This window comes from Citrus sinensis, chromosome 6 (assembly GCF_022201045.2).
Source record: "Citrus sinensis cultivar Valencia sweet orange chromosome 6, DVS_A1.0, whole genome shotgun sequence".
Classification (NCBI taxonomy): Eukaryota; Viridiplantae; Streptophyta; class Magnoliopsida; order Sapindales; family Rutaceae; genus Citrus; species Citrus sinensis.
In genome coordinates, this window is record NC_068561.1 from 22,385,171 (window position 1) to 22,399,306 (window position 14,136).

The 14,136-nt window shown below is 36.1% G+C and overlaps 2 protein-coding genes across 4 annotated transcripts; both read left to right on the forward strand.

Annotated features, from left to right (window-relative positions):
- The first annotated feature begins 1,361 nt into the window (after nucleotides 1–1,361).
- LOC102621691 (4-alpha-glucanotransferase DPE2) lies at nucleotides 1,362–9,654 on the forward strand. Of its 3 annotated transcripts, none has more exons than XM_006481955.4 (23): nucleotides 1,362–1,527; nucleotides 2,104–2,503; nucleotides 3,060–3,177; nucleotides 3,294–3,349; nucleotides 3,474–3,601; nucleotides 3,747–3,873; nucleotides 3,968–4,164; nucleotides 4,340–4,418; nucleotides 4,588–4,626; nucleotides 5,124–5,243; nucleotides 5,416–5,517; nucleotides 5,620–5,703; nucleotides 5,811–6,053; nucleotides 6,238–6,363; nucleotides 6,557–6,631; nucleotides 6,739–6,810; nucleotides 6,976–7,095; nucleotides 7,382–7,479; nucleotides 7,691–7,850; nucleotides 7,966–8,064; nucleotides 8,537–8,734; nucleotides 8,985–9,078; nucleotides 9,214–9,654. In XM_006481955.4, the coding sequence occupies exons 2-23, from the start codon at nucleotides 2,129–2,131 to the stop codon at nucleotides 9,429–9,431; spliced, it is 2,928 nt and encodes a 975-aa protein (XP_006482018.1). In that variant the 5' UTR covers nucleotides 1,362–1,527; nucleotides 2,104–2,128; the 3' UTR covers nucleotides 9,432–9,654. The 3 variants fall into 3 exon arrangements, with proteins under 3 accessions (XP_006482018.1, XP_006482017.1, XP_052299330.1); XM_006481954.4 differs by lacking the exon at nucleotides 1,362–1,527 and adding an exon at nucleotides 1,534–1,707; XM_052443370.1 differs by lacking the exon at nucleotides 1,362–1,527 and adding an exon at nucleotides 1,753–1,874.
- Nucleotides 9,655–11,161: 1,507 nt separating this feature from the next.
- Nucleotides 11,162–13,662, forward strand: LOC102622166 (phosphatidylinositol 4-kinase gamma 8). Its single transcript, XM_006481956.3, has one exon. It carries the CDS (start codon nucleotides 11,622–11,624, stop codon nucleotides 13,308–13,310), a length of 1,689 nt encoding a protein of 562 aa, XP_006482019.2. The 5' UTR covers nucleotides 11,162–11,621; the 3' UTR covers nucleotides 13,311–13,662.
- The last annotated feature ends 474 nt before the right edge of the window (nucleotides 13,663–14,136 follow it).

The window sequence follows — 14,136 nt, forward strand, 5'->3', positions numbered from 1 at the left end:
TCAATTAATAATATTACTGTAGTTTGATAACATTAAAAGGTAACGAAAGTTTATTAAAGGACTTACCCCCACCATTCACACTAACCAGCATTTATAAACTATTTTGTTCAGAAGAAATAAAAACTTTGATTGTATTTATGAAGTTTTACTTGTTTTGAGAGAAGTGTAACTTAAGTCTCCAACAAATAGAAAGGGAGGTCTACAATAAATTTCAAAAGCTTATTAGGACAATTCGATAAGTTAATGAGATGAGGTAGTCAAATAATTTCTTTTTGATGTTTAACATAATTACTTCAACATTCTCACATAACTAATACTAAAAAGATGTGTCATATTTGTAAAACCATAACACATTGTATATAGGTTGATATGAGCTGTGTTTGTCATTATTGTACTGATTAAGACTGGTCTCAACAAATTTATTAGTTAGTATAAGTCCATTTTTAATCATAATATTAGTACTACTATAACATAAATATAAGTAAATGAAAACGAAGGGTAACATAGATGTGAATAGCGAAGCCTTTGCTCTTTAATAATTTTAAAATAAAAATTAATTTACATAACATGGTGGATGATTAGGTACAAAAGGATCAATTCATTTTTGCATACGTTCATTGAATATGAGCTACAACAAAACTATATTGTCATCATCGGAGCCTCTATTTTACTAAACAGAACAGCAAATCGGAACATATATATATATATATATATATATATATATATATATATATATATATATATATTTGTTTATTTGTGTCTGTGTTTCATATTTTTGGGTTGTGTTTTAAGTGAAGGTGACATCAGCTGGCATGAACGCACTATATATATCTCAGATCTGCCTAGTTTTTGGGGATTATTAGTACTGAGAGAGAGAGAGAGAGAGAGAGAGAGACCAGGGGTGGAATAGAATAGCACAGCACTACTCAATTAAATTAGATAAATATGAAATGTTAAGTATTTGTTTATTTGTGTCTACGTTACTGATGATAGATAATATACTGGGTGTCTGTAGCAATCTTTGTTGACCCAATTGAAAATGTTATGGACTACAAAACGCTATATAATTGTTTTGGGCCTCCATTGTCCCGTCCTTAATTTTCATTAATTACGGACCGGTCTCTCCCCCACATGGCCCATTTTGCCCCTGCCTTTGTCTCAGTACGCGACATTTTTCAGAAATGTGAATTTGTGCACGACACCTTATGAGATTCACAATGAATATTACATGCTTGGTCTTTGCCTGAAAAAGCAAGATATTTTCTTTTAAAGCAACTAAAATATTATCTCTAGATAAAATTAAATATTCGGCAATAATTGTAACTTAACGCAATTTGAGAATTAAAAAAAAAAAAAGAAAAAGAAATAATGAATATTTGGGTAGTTGCTATTCAAAGGTAGATTTTAGACACGAGCTTGGAGGAAGACTGCGTGACGCAGCCAATTGTCAGCGTGAGTGTGTCGCGGCTTAATCACTTTCCCGTGAAAGCAGCGTTCTAAAAGGCCACTTCCTTTCCATCACCCAAAGTACCTACTCGAAAAAATAATAATAATAAAAATTTCAATGATTTTTGTTGTTGTTGCCTCTTTGATCTTTCTCATTTTTTCTCCATTCAATTTTCATAAAATATCTGTAAAACAAAAGCGATAAAACCATTTTTCTTTACTAAACCTCACGAGCATTTATTGCTGCTGGTTCGAGTAAAGGTTCCTCTACTATTTCATATCTCTTTTGGGTCTCTGTATTTCATTGTATATTACTTTTTTTCAGCTAGGTAGTTGATAAAATTTAGCTGGGTCCTGTCTAGCTGTCTCTAAAAGTTATAACTTTGTTTCAATTCTGTGAATTTTTTTCTCAATCTTTTATTATCTGGGTATGTAAGTTTGAGCCTTTTGAAGCTTATTACACAAGCACAACCAAAACCAAACCGATATAAAATTTTTTGATATTTTTACCCTCTTTCTTGTTTTCATTCAACCAAAGGGAGTCCAAATGTCAATCCGGGATATTCTTGTTGCATTTAATTTTGATATAATTTCATTCAATTTTCGTGGATACTAACAACTAAATCTTGGTTTTTGTTTGTTTTTGAGAAACTGCAGCTGATCTTGTTCGCTTCTGGAGGAAATGGCAAATATGGGATTGTTTTCTGGAACTAAGTCTTCGAAACCGTTAACATTGTCTGTGAAATCGCTGACTGTGAAATTTAGGATACCATATTATACTCACTGGGGTCAGAGCCTGCTTGTGTGCGGGTCTGAACCAGTGCTTGGTTCATGGGATGTGAAGAAGGGCTTCTTACTGAGCCCTGTTCATCAAGACGATGAGCTCATTTGGAGTGGAAGTATTGCTGTGCCGATCGGGTTCTCTTGTGAGTACAGTTATTATGTGGTTGATGATAGAAAGAATTTACTGAGATGGGAAATGGGAAAGAAGCGCAAACTACTGTTACACGAGACAATTAAGGATGGTGAAGTCGTGGAGCTTCATGATCTTTGGCAGGTGAGGCTCTTTTTGTTTCTGTAGCTATGGATGTGCATATAAATTAGTATTCACTTTTTCTGACGTGGTAGATGATCCTTGATGTTTTGCTTGAATTTTATTCATTTGGGAATCTTATCTGTCAATTTTCTGACTACCTTGTGCAAGGCCACATATTGGGAATCTTTGTTTAATAGGTTCTTCAGTTTTGTATTTTTTTTGGTTGCTGAATAGTTGACAAGAAAGGATAAAGAAAATTGGAATCTTAACTCAAGCTTACTCAAAAGTTGCAGATACTCAAGGTCTTGTCTTGTGTATATATATATATATATATTTTTTTTTTTTTTACTTTTCCTTCCAACTAACTGGGGCAGCAGTATATTCGGATGACTTAAACCTTAACGAATTGTCACATCTGCATTCAGACTTTGTTATAGTAATGCTTTACTTTTATACACTGCCAATGAATTGCTGCAGCATTTGTTGTTAGATATTGTGATCATAACATGAGTTGATGCAACCCAAGTATAAATTGCTGTTGGCTTCGCTAAAAAATTTTTATTGTTAACAAATCCAGACCGGTGGTGACGCTCTCCCTTTCAGAAGTGCCTTCAAGAATGTGATATTTTGCCTTTCTTTTAGCTTGGACATAGAGAGATCTGATGGACTCATTCAGAATAAGTTAGAACAAGAAGGTAAATTACACTCAAATATGAACTTTTAACAATCCTTTTGATTTAATATTCTAGTTGTGAACTGGCATGTTGGCCAAGTAATTTGTTATTTATGTTTTTTTTTTAATGTCAAGCAGATTCAGTCCTGGTCCGTTTCAAGATTTGCATTCCAAACATAGAGGAAGACGCATCGGTAATTTCTCTTCACCCACCAATAGGTTTTATAAATCTGCTTATTATTTACTACCTTTACGTTTTGACTTTCATCTCATTGACATTCCTGATTTACTCATGATTATGAGGTCTGCCTGATGCAGGTATATGTGATCGGTAGCACTTCAATGTTGGGGCAGTGGAAGCTTCAGAATGGGCTCAAACTTAGTTATGCTGGTGAATCAGTCTGGGAAGCTGACTGTGTAATACAAAGGGGCGATTTTCCTATAAAATATCCTTTTGGGAGTTTTCATCTCTGAACTTTGAAGTTTTATTACATGCTACCTTTGGTTTCATAAATCATAATGTCATGCTCTCTCTCTCCTCTCCCCCCCCCCCCCCCCTCCCTCCCCTGTCCACCTTAACTTGTATTCCACGTATAAGTATTGTAAATCTGGCAAGACTGGAAACATTTCTCTGGAAACTGGTGCCAATCGAAATTTGAATGTTGACTTCTCTAACAATCAGCCAAGATATATTTTTCTTTCAGATGGCATGATGAGGGTAAACTCTGGAGCAAATCTAATAGTAAAATTGATTCTTGCATTTTATTCTTGACTATTAGTGTTCATCCTAATTTTTCAATTTGTTTGATTAGGAAATGCCTTGGAGGGGTGCTGGTGTAGCAGTCCCAATATTCTCTGTTAGGTCAGAAGCAGATCTTGGAGTTGGAGAGTTTCTTGACCTGAAGTTACTTGTTGACTGGGCTGTGGAATCTGGGTTTCATTTAGTTCAGCTTCTGCCAATCAATGATACCTCAGTGAATCGGATGTGGTGGGATTCATATCCCTACAGGTAATACAAGAACTTCTGGATCATTTAAATCAGTTGCTTCTTTTCTTGTCACATGCCTGCTTTACCTTACATATTCCACTAGTTATTGCTATCAGTTACTTCAAAATCACGAAGATTAACATTTGTCTTTGCGATTCAAATGTGGATGAGTTTTCATTTACTATTCGTCGTGCAGCTCACTTTCTGTATTTGCATTGCATCCATTATACCTGAGGGTACAGGCACTTTCGGAAAAGATGCCAGAGGACATAAAGGTGGTCTTTCTATCTTGTTCATTTCTTTGTCTGAGTAACTGATGTTATTCACTGATATCCTTGACTTGAATTTATGCTGATTGTTTCAATTCTTCCAAAAATTGATCTTCTCATTTGTTGTTAGTTTGACAGTTAAATATTGACCACCATTTTTTTCTTTTCGTTGCAGAAAGAAATTGAGAAAGCAAAAGTACAACTGGACAAAAAGGTTATTCCTACAATTAGTTGTTACCCTTTCAGTCACGATGAAAGATTTTTTTTTAATTTTTTTTATTCATCTATATGTGGCTTTGATGCATTTTATGATTCATATGAGCTTTTGGGGGGAAAAAGTTGGCAGACATCCTTAATAATGGATAGTCTCTAAGGTTTTTAGGAAAGACTTGAGAGCAGCATATTAGGAAAACTTATAGAATAGATCATTTCTGGAAGTATCTCATAGAAGTAAGGATGAATATCTAAGTGGTAGTAACTCAAAGACTTGAGAGCAGCATATTAGGAAAACTTATAGAATAGATCATTCCTGGAAGTATCTCATAGAAGTAAGGATGAATATCTAAGTGGTAGTAACTCTACCAAGGATAGGGAAATAACATCTGAATTTAATCTCTCAGAATGCTGATTTTTTGATATTACTGACTGCATCTGTCCTGTCCATGTGAAGTTGGCATTCGTATTAATTTATTTGTGTTTGGTTATCTACAGGATGTTGATTATGAGGCAACTCTGGCTACTAAACTTGCAATTGCCCGGAAAGTTTTCAACCAAGAGAAGGATTTGATATTAAATTCCAGTGCCTTTCAGAATTTTTTTTCTGAGAATGAGGTCTTAATAGAATTTGACTAAATTCATGATTGGATTTTATACATTGTGGCAAAAGATCCATGAACTTTGTCTCAGATGTTATCTTCTTCATTTTCATTTCCTTCTTAGAAATCTAATTTACACAATCTTTTCAAAGCCAGTGTGATCCTAATGTTTTGTTTATCTTTAAAAGGATTGGCTAAAACCCTACGCGGCATTCTGTTTCCTGCGGGACTTTTTTGACACATCAGACCACAGTCAATGGGGTCGCTTTTGTCATTATTCTAAGGATAAGGTATTATTTTATTTTGATCAAGCCAAAAGACAAGGTGATGAGTTCTTTCATATTATTCATAGTTGAATGAAGAATTTAATAACAAACCTCCATTTCTTACAGCTTGCGAAACTAATCTCAGAAGACAGCTTGCACTATGACATAATTCGCTTCCATTATTATGTCCAGTTCCATTTACACATACAAGTATGCAAATTTGGTTTATAGCCTTTATCTTGTGTATTAATTGCTTTCACCGTTGAGGAAAGTGTTATTTATGTGTTATATTTTTTAGTAATATAGTGCAATTATAGTTGTCTGAAGCAGCAGAATATGCAAGAAAGAAAGGGGTAGTTTTGAAAGGAGACCTACCTATTGGTGTTGACAGAAACAGCGTTGACACTTGGGTCTATCCAAATTTATTTCGCATGAATACATCTACTGGAGCCCCTCCAGATTATTTTGATAAAAATGGTCAGAACTGGGGATTTCCCACTTATAACTGGGAGGAAATGTCAAAAGACAACTATGCTTGGTGGCGGGCTCGATTAACACAGGTTTTTCCCCCATTTACTTTTTCATTTACCCATATATCATTTGAAAAATGAAAATTATGGGGAAAGGGGGGATGTGCTTCGGACTATATTCAAACACTATTTTTTTATTGTCTTTATTTGCCAGAGTTTTTCTTTGTGGAGTTCTAAAGTTCTAGTACGTGTTTTTTCTTTGCTTTCATTGCAGATGTCCAAGTACTTTACAGCTTACAGGATTGATCATATATTGGGTTTCTTTAGAATTTGGGAACTCCCTGAGCATGCTATGACTGGTCTAATAGGAAAATTTCGGCCATCTATCCCTCTAAGCCAGGTTTGCTTAATCCTCTTAAGTCATGAATGTTATTCCATTGAATAAAAAGGGTTAGACTGTTTTGATTTAACCCTCTTAATTCTTGGAATGTTATTTCAGACAATGAAAAGGATGACCAGTATTGAAGTAGGAAAACTAATTTATCTTATTTTCCTTCATTTGTGGATGCCAAAATAATGCTTTTACAATGCAGGAAGAACTTGAACGTGAGGGAATATGGGACTTTGATCGCCTAACGCGCCCATATATCCGGCTGGAGCATTTACAGGTTGTTTAAAATCCTTGTTGGCTGTGATACCTTTTCATTTGACTTATGATGTTCTTTATGTATTTACTAGTGTAAATTATTAATTTTCATTTTCATTTCTGGTTCAGGAGAAGTTTGGATCTTCTTGGACTTATATTGCTGCAAATTTCCTTAGTGAATTCCAAAAGGGCCGTTATGAGGTGACAACCGTTTTCTCTTTAACAATGACACTCCTTGTTAATTCCAAATTTTTGTGGTCTTGATAGAGATAGGAGTTTTGGATCCTCCAATCTATTTACATTTGCTGCAGTTTTATGCACGCACAATATTAAATTCTTTTTATCATTTCTTCAATGATATTCTAGTTCACCGAGGATTGCAACACAGAGAAAAAAATTGCAGCCAAGTTGAAGACTTGTGCAGAGAAGTCCATGTTGTTGGACAGTGAAGACAAGACTCGCCGTGATCTCTTTGATCTTATACAGGTAGCATATTACATCATAGTGTTTTTTAACTTCTAGATTCTGTGCCAATAAATTTTTTTCCTTTTCCTAAATGGGTCATAGATAAAAACCAAATCCCTCAAAGCCTTTTTGTAACCGGGATTTGAACCTCTATCTTTTTGTACCACCCAAAGAGTTCTTACCGGTTGAAACAAATACCACCTACCTTCTAATTGTTTAACATGGAGTACATTGCCTTTTTCTGGGTATTATATCTGTTTCCAACTAGTTTTAATTCTCAATTTTGATATTTTGAATTATCTTGCAGAATATAGTTCTCATCAGAGATCCAGAGGATTCTAAAAAATTCTATCCTCGTTTCAATCTCGAAGATACCTCAAGTTTTATGGATTTGGATGATCACAGGTGCATTTGGTGCTGTAAATTCTGAATTAACTGCTTAAATTGTAAAACTAATCTTGAAAGACTGATTAAAAAGTAACAGAAATGAACCTGTAGTTGAGATATTAATCACGTTGTAGTTCTATTCAGTGATAATATATTATTTCTATTTTCCTGTTTCTAAACCTTATTTGCTGCCATCATCATGTCCTCACCCAGCGTCCTTGTGGTGCAGCAAAAATGTATTGAAACGGTTGTATTATGATTACTATTTCCACCGGCAAGAAAATCTTTGGAGGGAAAATGCTTTGAAGACGCTACCTGCCCTCCTGAACTCATCAGATATGATGGCTTGTGGGGAAGATCTTGGGCTTATTCCTTCCTGTGTTCATCCTGTACATTCATTAAACTCCTCAATCTCTTCCAGCCAATCTACATATGTTTTTCTTATCTTTATATTTTAAGCTTATATTCAGCAGAGGCACATTTTGACTCGTTGATTTCATGCAGGTTATGGAAGAATTGGGGTTAATAGGTTTGCGCATTCAACGCATGCCTAGTGAACCTGGACTGGAGTTTGGTATTCCTTCTCAGTACAACTACATGACGGTAAGACTATCCAATATTACTTTTACATGTACACTGCTCAGATCTCTGGACATTGAAGTCTGCATTGGAGATTTAGTTTTTTCACTGTGCTCTTTAATATTGTACTGATGATATCATTTGTAATGTCTCCTTAACAGTAAAGAACGTTGTCATTACCTAACAGCAGAGATAAGAAGTATAAAAGTAGATAAAAAGTATTTTCATGTAAAAACAAACAACAATCAACTACAAAATAGATGTTATACTTTTGAACTTCTAACAAGAATCCCTGCAGTAATAAAATCACTAATGAGTTAACTGTTACTGGCATTGAGAAGTCAAAACATGGGTAAGAGCATAGTTTAGTCCTACTTATTTATATATGGATTCAAAATACTGCACTTTGGTTGCCAAAGTACCTCAACTTGAATTTTGGGGGTCTTCTTGTAGTTGTTACATCGTACTCATGTTGGTGATTATCTCTACAATTTAGGTGTGTGCTCCATCTTGCCATGATTGCTCCACCCTTCGTGCTTGGTGGGAAGAAGATGAGGAAAGAAGACGGCGATTTTTCAAGAATGTGGTGGGCTCTGATGCATTGCCACCTAGTCAATGTCTCCCTGATATCACACATTTCATTCTAAGGCAGCACGTTGAATCACCATCAATGTGGGCAATTTTCCCTCTTCAGGTATTTTGACACATTTTGGTAGCTTTTTGTTTTGTCTATCCTCAAAACCATAGCCCTTCAGAAGTACACTGGATAATGCGACTTAGCATGTTCTCTAGTTCTGCAGTAGCTAATTGCATGTCTGAGGACTATACGTGTTACCATACCATATTTGTAATTGCTTTGAAACAATGTGTTTTTGAGAACTATACGTGTTACCATACCATATTTGTAAATGCATTGAAACAATGCGATTTTCTCTGATAATCAGGACTTGTTAGCACTAAAAGAAGATTACAGCACTCGCCCTGCTACAGAGGAAACAATCAATGATCCTACGAATCCAAGACACTATTGGAGATACCGTATGTTTCTTCCTTTTCCCCTTTCATTCTGATGGAAAAAAATTAATGAACGAAGTAGGCTTTGCATTTGATTGTTTGAAGTCAGGCTGGACATTTAATCAAGAATCCTGATTTTTATTGTGGCTTTGTACACAGGTGTACATGTCACGTTGGAGTCTTTACAGAAGGATAAAGAACTGAAAACGACCGTTAAAGATCTTGTTTGTGCGAGTGGAAGGTCATGTCCTCCAGGGGGTCAGGAAGTAGCATCCAATACTCGGGATAAGCAGCAGGTTGCCAGTAGCCAAGAAAAGAACCCTATATCAAAGCCGCTAAGTGGAGTTCCACAGAAGGGAACCGTTGCTGTGGTGTAGGTTTTCAGATGCTGTGAGACCAGAAATAGTTGAGCCGAACCTGGTAGAACTGAGGTTAGATATTGGATGGACTTATGCACGAAGCACTAGTCATAATCAGCCCTATACTTCCCCTCCGTCAAAATGGCAATATTTACGGGCATATTCTGAAGTTATTTATCTTCTTTATGTAATGTTATACGAGCCCAATAAATAAGCAATTCAAGTTTTCTTGTTATTGCCACCAATAGATTTACGGTAATTGTTAAAAGCTAGAGGACAGATTAATGGTGCGTTTTGAATAACGGCTGGTGTTAATCATCGTTCATGCTAGGTGAAGGGGCATTTGATTTTTTTTTTTTTTAATATAATCAAAAAGGCATGTTAAATATACCTATTATTTGTATTGTGTTACCGAGCCCATAACTCATAAGCTCTATTAGTTCAGTTCCCTACTGCATAATGAAAATTGCGAGCCGTAAAAAGCCACAAATAATTACAAAACTAAAAATAAAAATAAGATGAAAGCACAAACACAACTTATAGAACTTATGAAGTCATTAATAAATCTATCTTCTGGTAGTTAATCTTGTTAAAATAACAGCAGAATCTGTTATGTCTGTTTAAACACAGTTAAGTAAAAGATGTTATGTCTGTTCAAACACATTTAAGTAAAAGATGTTATGGTTGGTTCTGTTATGTTCAGGTCGGCCGTACTTTGTACCCGCACAAAATTGCATAGTTGGACCATACCCATTATCTGCGCTAATTGAAACATTAATTTTCGGATCAAACTGTATTTTAATCGAAAATAAGGGATTTTGTCCATTCTATTTTCCTTTAATTTCTTTATTAAATAATTCCTTCAAGAATATTAATACATACTGTCACTCACATTTATGGAACGTGTATATATTTGCATTCTAATTCTAATTAATGATCACTTACAGATGTTGCAAAATTATCACGGTCTAGTAATAGTGTTACTCTTTTGTAACCATCAATTGTTTGATATGAAGCTCAAATGATTGTAATCAGGAGAATCTCTAATGTTAGTAACTTTGTACTTTGCAATGATAATAAAAGATGCCCCGTATAAAATAAAAAAAAAAAAAAAAACCGAAACTTCATGTCTAAATTCTAAATTGTAACTGAAAATAAAATGTGGGGACATGTAGAAGAAGAAATTTCGGCCGTGGAGACCGGATCTGAGCCGGTCAACCAGGTAACAAAGAGGAGGTACCAACTATCATAACAAAATAGAGAAAAGAAAACAATAACGATAGAGAAGTAGACGGTTGGTTAGAAAAAGGAGGAAAGTAAGCAGAAATGGCAAGATGTAATTGGTGGATAAAGATAATAACAGAAAAGGGGAAAAGTTAGTTAACGAAAAATGCGGGAGAAATTGAAGGGACCCACAAGAGAGTAACGGAATTTTAAGAATAAGGAAAGGGGAAAAAGGAGAAAGAGGTGACAAAGGGATTTTAGGTTGAGTTAGTGCATCTGTGGGTTGCTGTTGGGTCTCCATTTTCCCTTCCTTCCCCTTCCTTCCCTGAATGCCTTAATCAGTGTTCAGGGTACTCTATTTTCCTTCCTCTCTCTCTCTCTCTTTGATGCCATTATCAATCACATTTGAGGTTTTTATTTTCTTATATTTTGATTGCTGTTTTTATGTGTGATTAAAATTTAATTGTTTGGTATCTCATGGGGTGTTGCTATTTCGCAGAAATTTTGGCGATTTATAAGCGGAGGAGCGAGGGAATGATATGATAGTGTGTGGTGGTTTGTTTCTATTTCTTTGGTTTTTTTTTTTTTTTTGATCTGTCGAATTGTGTTTTTGGTCTTACATATAGATAGATGGTTGATTCAAGAAATGGCTAAACTCATGTTATAGGTCATAGTAAAATTCAAGGAAATGAATTCAGCACTTTCGAAGCTAGAATGCCAATACCGGGTAATTTTTCATTTCTGTTCATACAATCTTTTCCCTTCATAGATATATATAATCTTCGATGAAGATGTTAGAAGATAAGGCCTTGCTTAATTAAGATTTATTAACTTCAGATGTGATTGTTGTTTACCCGAAGCTAATTGTAAAACTTAACTTGGAATTGCAGATTTGTGATGGTTCATATTTCGGGGAAGATTGACCATCAGAAAATCCCCTGAGAAGAACTGTACTTGGCATGAGCAGCTACCATTTTCACTTGTATGAGAATCTTCGAGATGGCGGTAGCCATTGACCAACATCATGGATTCAAACCATTTGGCCGATCTCAGAGATGCAGACTCCAATCCTTCACTCAGTTAGATTATAGCATTCTTGGACTTACCCAAACCAATCTTGCTCACTCCTTAAAACAGGCATTTGATGTTGCTAACATTCACCGAAGCTTCTCCACTCCTTGCCTTTCCTTAGCCACTACTGTGGAGGATGAATTTGACACCAGTCAGAGGATTGAAATTGTTAGTGGCAAAGGAGCCCCGCGAGTACGTGCTCTTGTTGTTGAGGTTGCCATAGCTTTAGCCTCTGGGGTTAAACCTATTCCAGTGTCAAGTGGATTAGGCGGTGCTTACTTACTACCAGGTCGGAATGGTGACGTTATTGCCGTGGCAAAGCCTATTGATGAAGAACCTTTAGCCTTCAATAATCCAAAAGGCTTTGGAGGTCTGATGCTGGGACAACCTGGCGTGAAACGTTCAGTTCGTGTAGGTGAAACTGGAATCCGTGAATTGGCTGCTTATCTTCTTGACCACGATGGATTTGCTGGTGTTCCTCCAACGGCTTTAGTCAAAATTTCTGATGTTGGGTTCAATGTTAATGATACAGCAGCAAATTCAACCGCACCCTATAAGATTGCTTCACTCCAACGTTTTGTGGAACATGAATTTGATTCTGGAGAATTGGGTTCTTCTAGCTTCTCAGTTGCTTCAATTCATCGCATTGGGATTTTTGATGTAAGAATCTTAAATCTTGATCGGCATGCTGGGAATATACTAGTTAAGAAGCATGACCGGCACGGTGAGGCAGCAGAGCTTGTGCCCATAGACCACGGTCTCTGCTTGCCTGAGTGGCTGGATGATCCATATTTTGAGTGGCTACATTGGCCCCAAGCTTCAGTACCTTTCTCAGAGCCTGAACTTGAGTACATATGCAATCTTGATCCATACAGAGATGCGGAGATTTTAAGAACCGAGCTTCCTACTTTAAGGGAATCCTCCATCCGGGTTCTCATGCTTTGCACCATTTTCCTGAAGCAAACTGCTGCAGCTGGGCTCTGTCTGGGCGATATAGGTGAAATGATGACGAGAGAGTTTTGCGGCGGAGAAGAAAAATTAAGCGTGTTAGAGACTCTGTGTGCAAAAGTTAAGGAAAGTATGATGAACATGTCAGATGATGATGGCGAGAGTAATGATAGAAGTGAAGAAACTGAAGAGGAGTTTGAAATGTTTAAATTTGACAATGAAAGTGAAGATGATTCCAATGAAGTAATGGATCCTCCTCAGCGCTCGCAGAACCCCACTAAGAACATGTCCAAGCCATCTAAATTTCCAAGGTTATCAGCAGTAAGGTCGTTGCCCGGACTACACGAGGCTGCTGCGATGTCTCCATTATATGAAGAGAACAGCAGCGAAGACGACGAAACAGAGAAACAGACCATCAAAGAGAACGGAAGTCGTGTTGATGAGATCAAGGCAGCAGCAGATGCAATGACAAGGAGCATGAGTTTCTCAGTGAGAAATTGCAACTGTGAAGCTGAAGGCTTAGCATTTGGAGGCATGGATGAAGGTGAGTGGGAAATGTTTTTGGAAACGTTTGAGGTGCTTCTGCCTGAAGTAATCGAGCGCACAAAAAGCATGAAATTGAAGAAAAGGTTGGGATCTTCATGTGAGTTCTGAGGCAAGTTAAGAAGAGAATGAAGGGAATACTATTGCACGTATCTAATTAAGTATGGTGAAACTGTACATTATTTGATCAAATGACTATATATAGAGAAGATTAGAGAATGTAGATAATTAGGAACGTAATGAAATGGAAAAGAGATTGGCGAAATGCCATCCTTCCGTTAACATTTCATTGATTTTATTTTATTTTATTTTATATGTTGTTATTGTATATTGAAATAGAATTTACCTTGAACATTATACTGTAATAATGGTATTATATTTCTATCATATCTTTCCCGGTTTTAATTCTTTGTTTCAATTTGATATTCACTATTACCATCCGGTTCAAGGCCCATGCATTATTCTGACGGGTTTAGTAGGCCCATGCACGTAAAATATCGTATGAATGGGCAAAATCGTCTCTGTAAAATAATCAAAGCAAATACAAATAATTCGACTTTGATTACGAATGAGTGTTTCGCATGTAAAGCATCATCATCATGCAAATAAGAAAATACTCAAAACCATCGATCCTGATGCTACAAAATTAAAGTAAAAACGGCAGCAAACACTAATCAAGATTCCATGAATTCTTAAATAGAATCTGCCTTTGCTGGTGAACCAATTCTCCGTTCGTAGACAATTGATAGTGTATCGAAAACACAAGCCAGAGAATGACTGACGATAACCCTACTAAACCCTACGCCCCAATTTTTGAAGCACGGCTACAACACGAACTTAACATACGTGGATGGACCTTCATGTCTTACGAAATGATTTAAGTTATATTAACTATAAAACTGTATCAAATAAATAAATAAGGAACTTGTTAAATTAC

Bases quoted from the DNA above. Each gene is read 5' to 3' on its own strand.
- LOC102621691 (XM_006481955.4), top strand. From the start codon at position 2,129: ATGGCAAATATGGGATTGTTTTCTGGAACTAAGTCTTCGAAACCGTTA. The intron at 4,627-5,123 runs GTTATTCCTACA...GGTTATCTACAG, and splicing joins AAGTACAACTGGACAAAAAG to GATGTTGATTATGAGGCAAC. The intron at 6,054-6,237 runs GTTTTTCCCCCA...CTTTCATTGCAG, and splicing joins GGCGGGCTCGATTAACACAG to ATGTCCAAGTACTTTACAGC.
- LOC102622166 (XM_006481956.3), top strand. From the start codon at position 11,622: ATGAGAATCTTCGAGATGGCGGTAGCCATTGACCAACATCATGGATTC.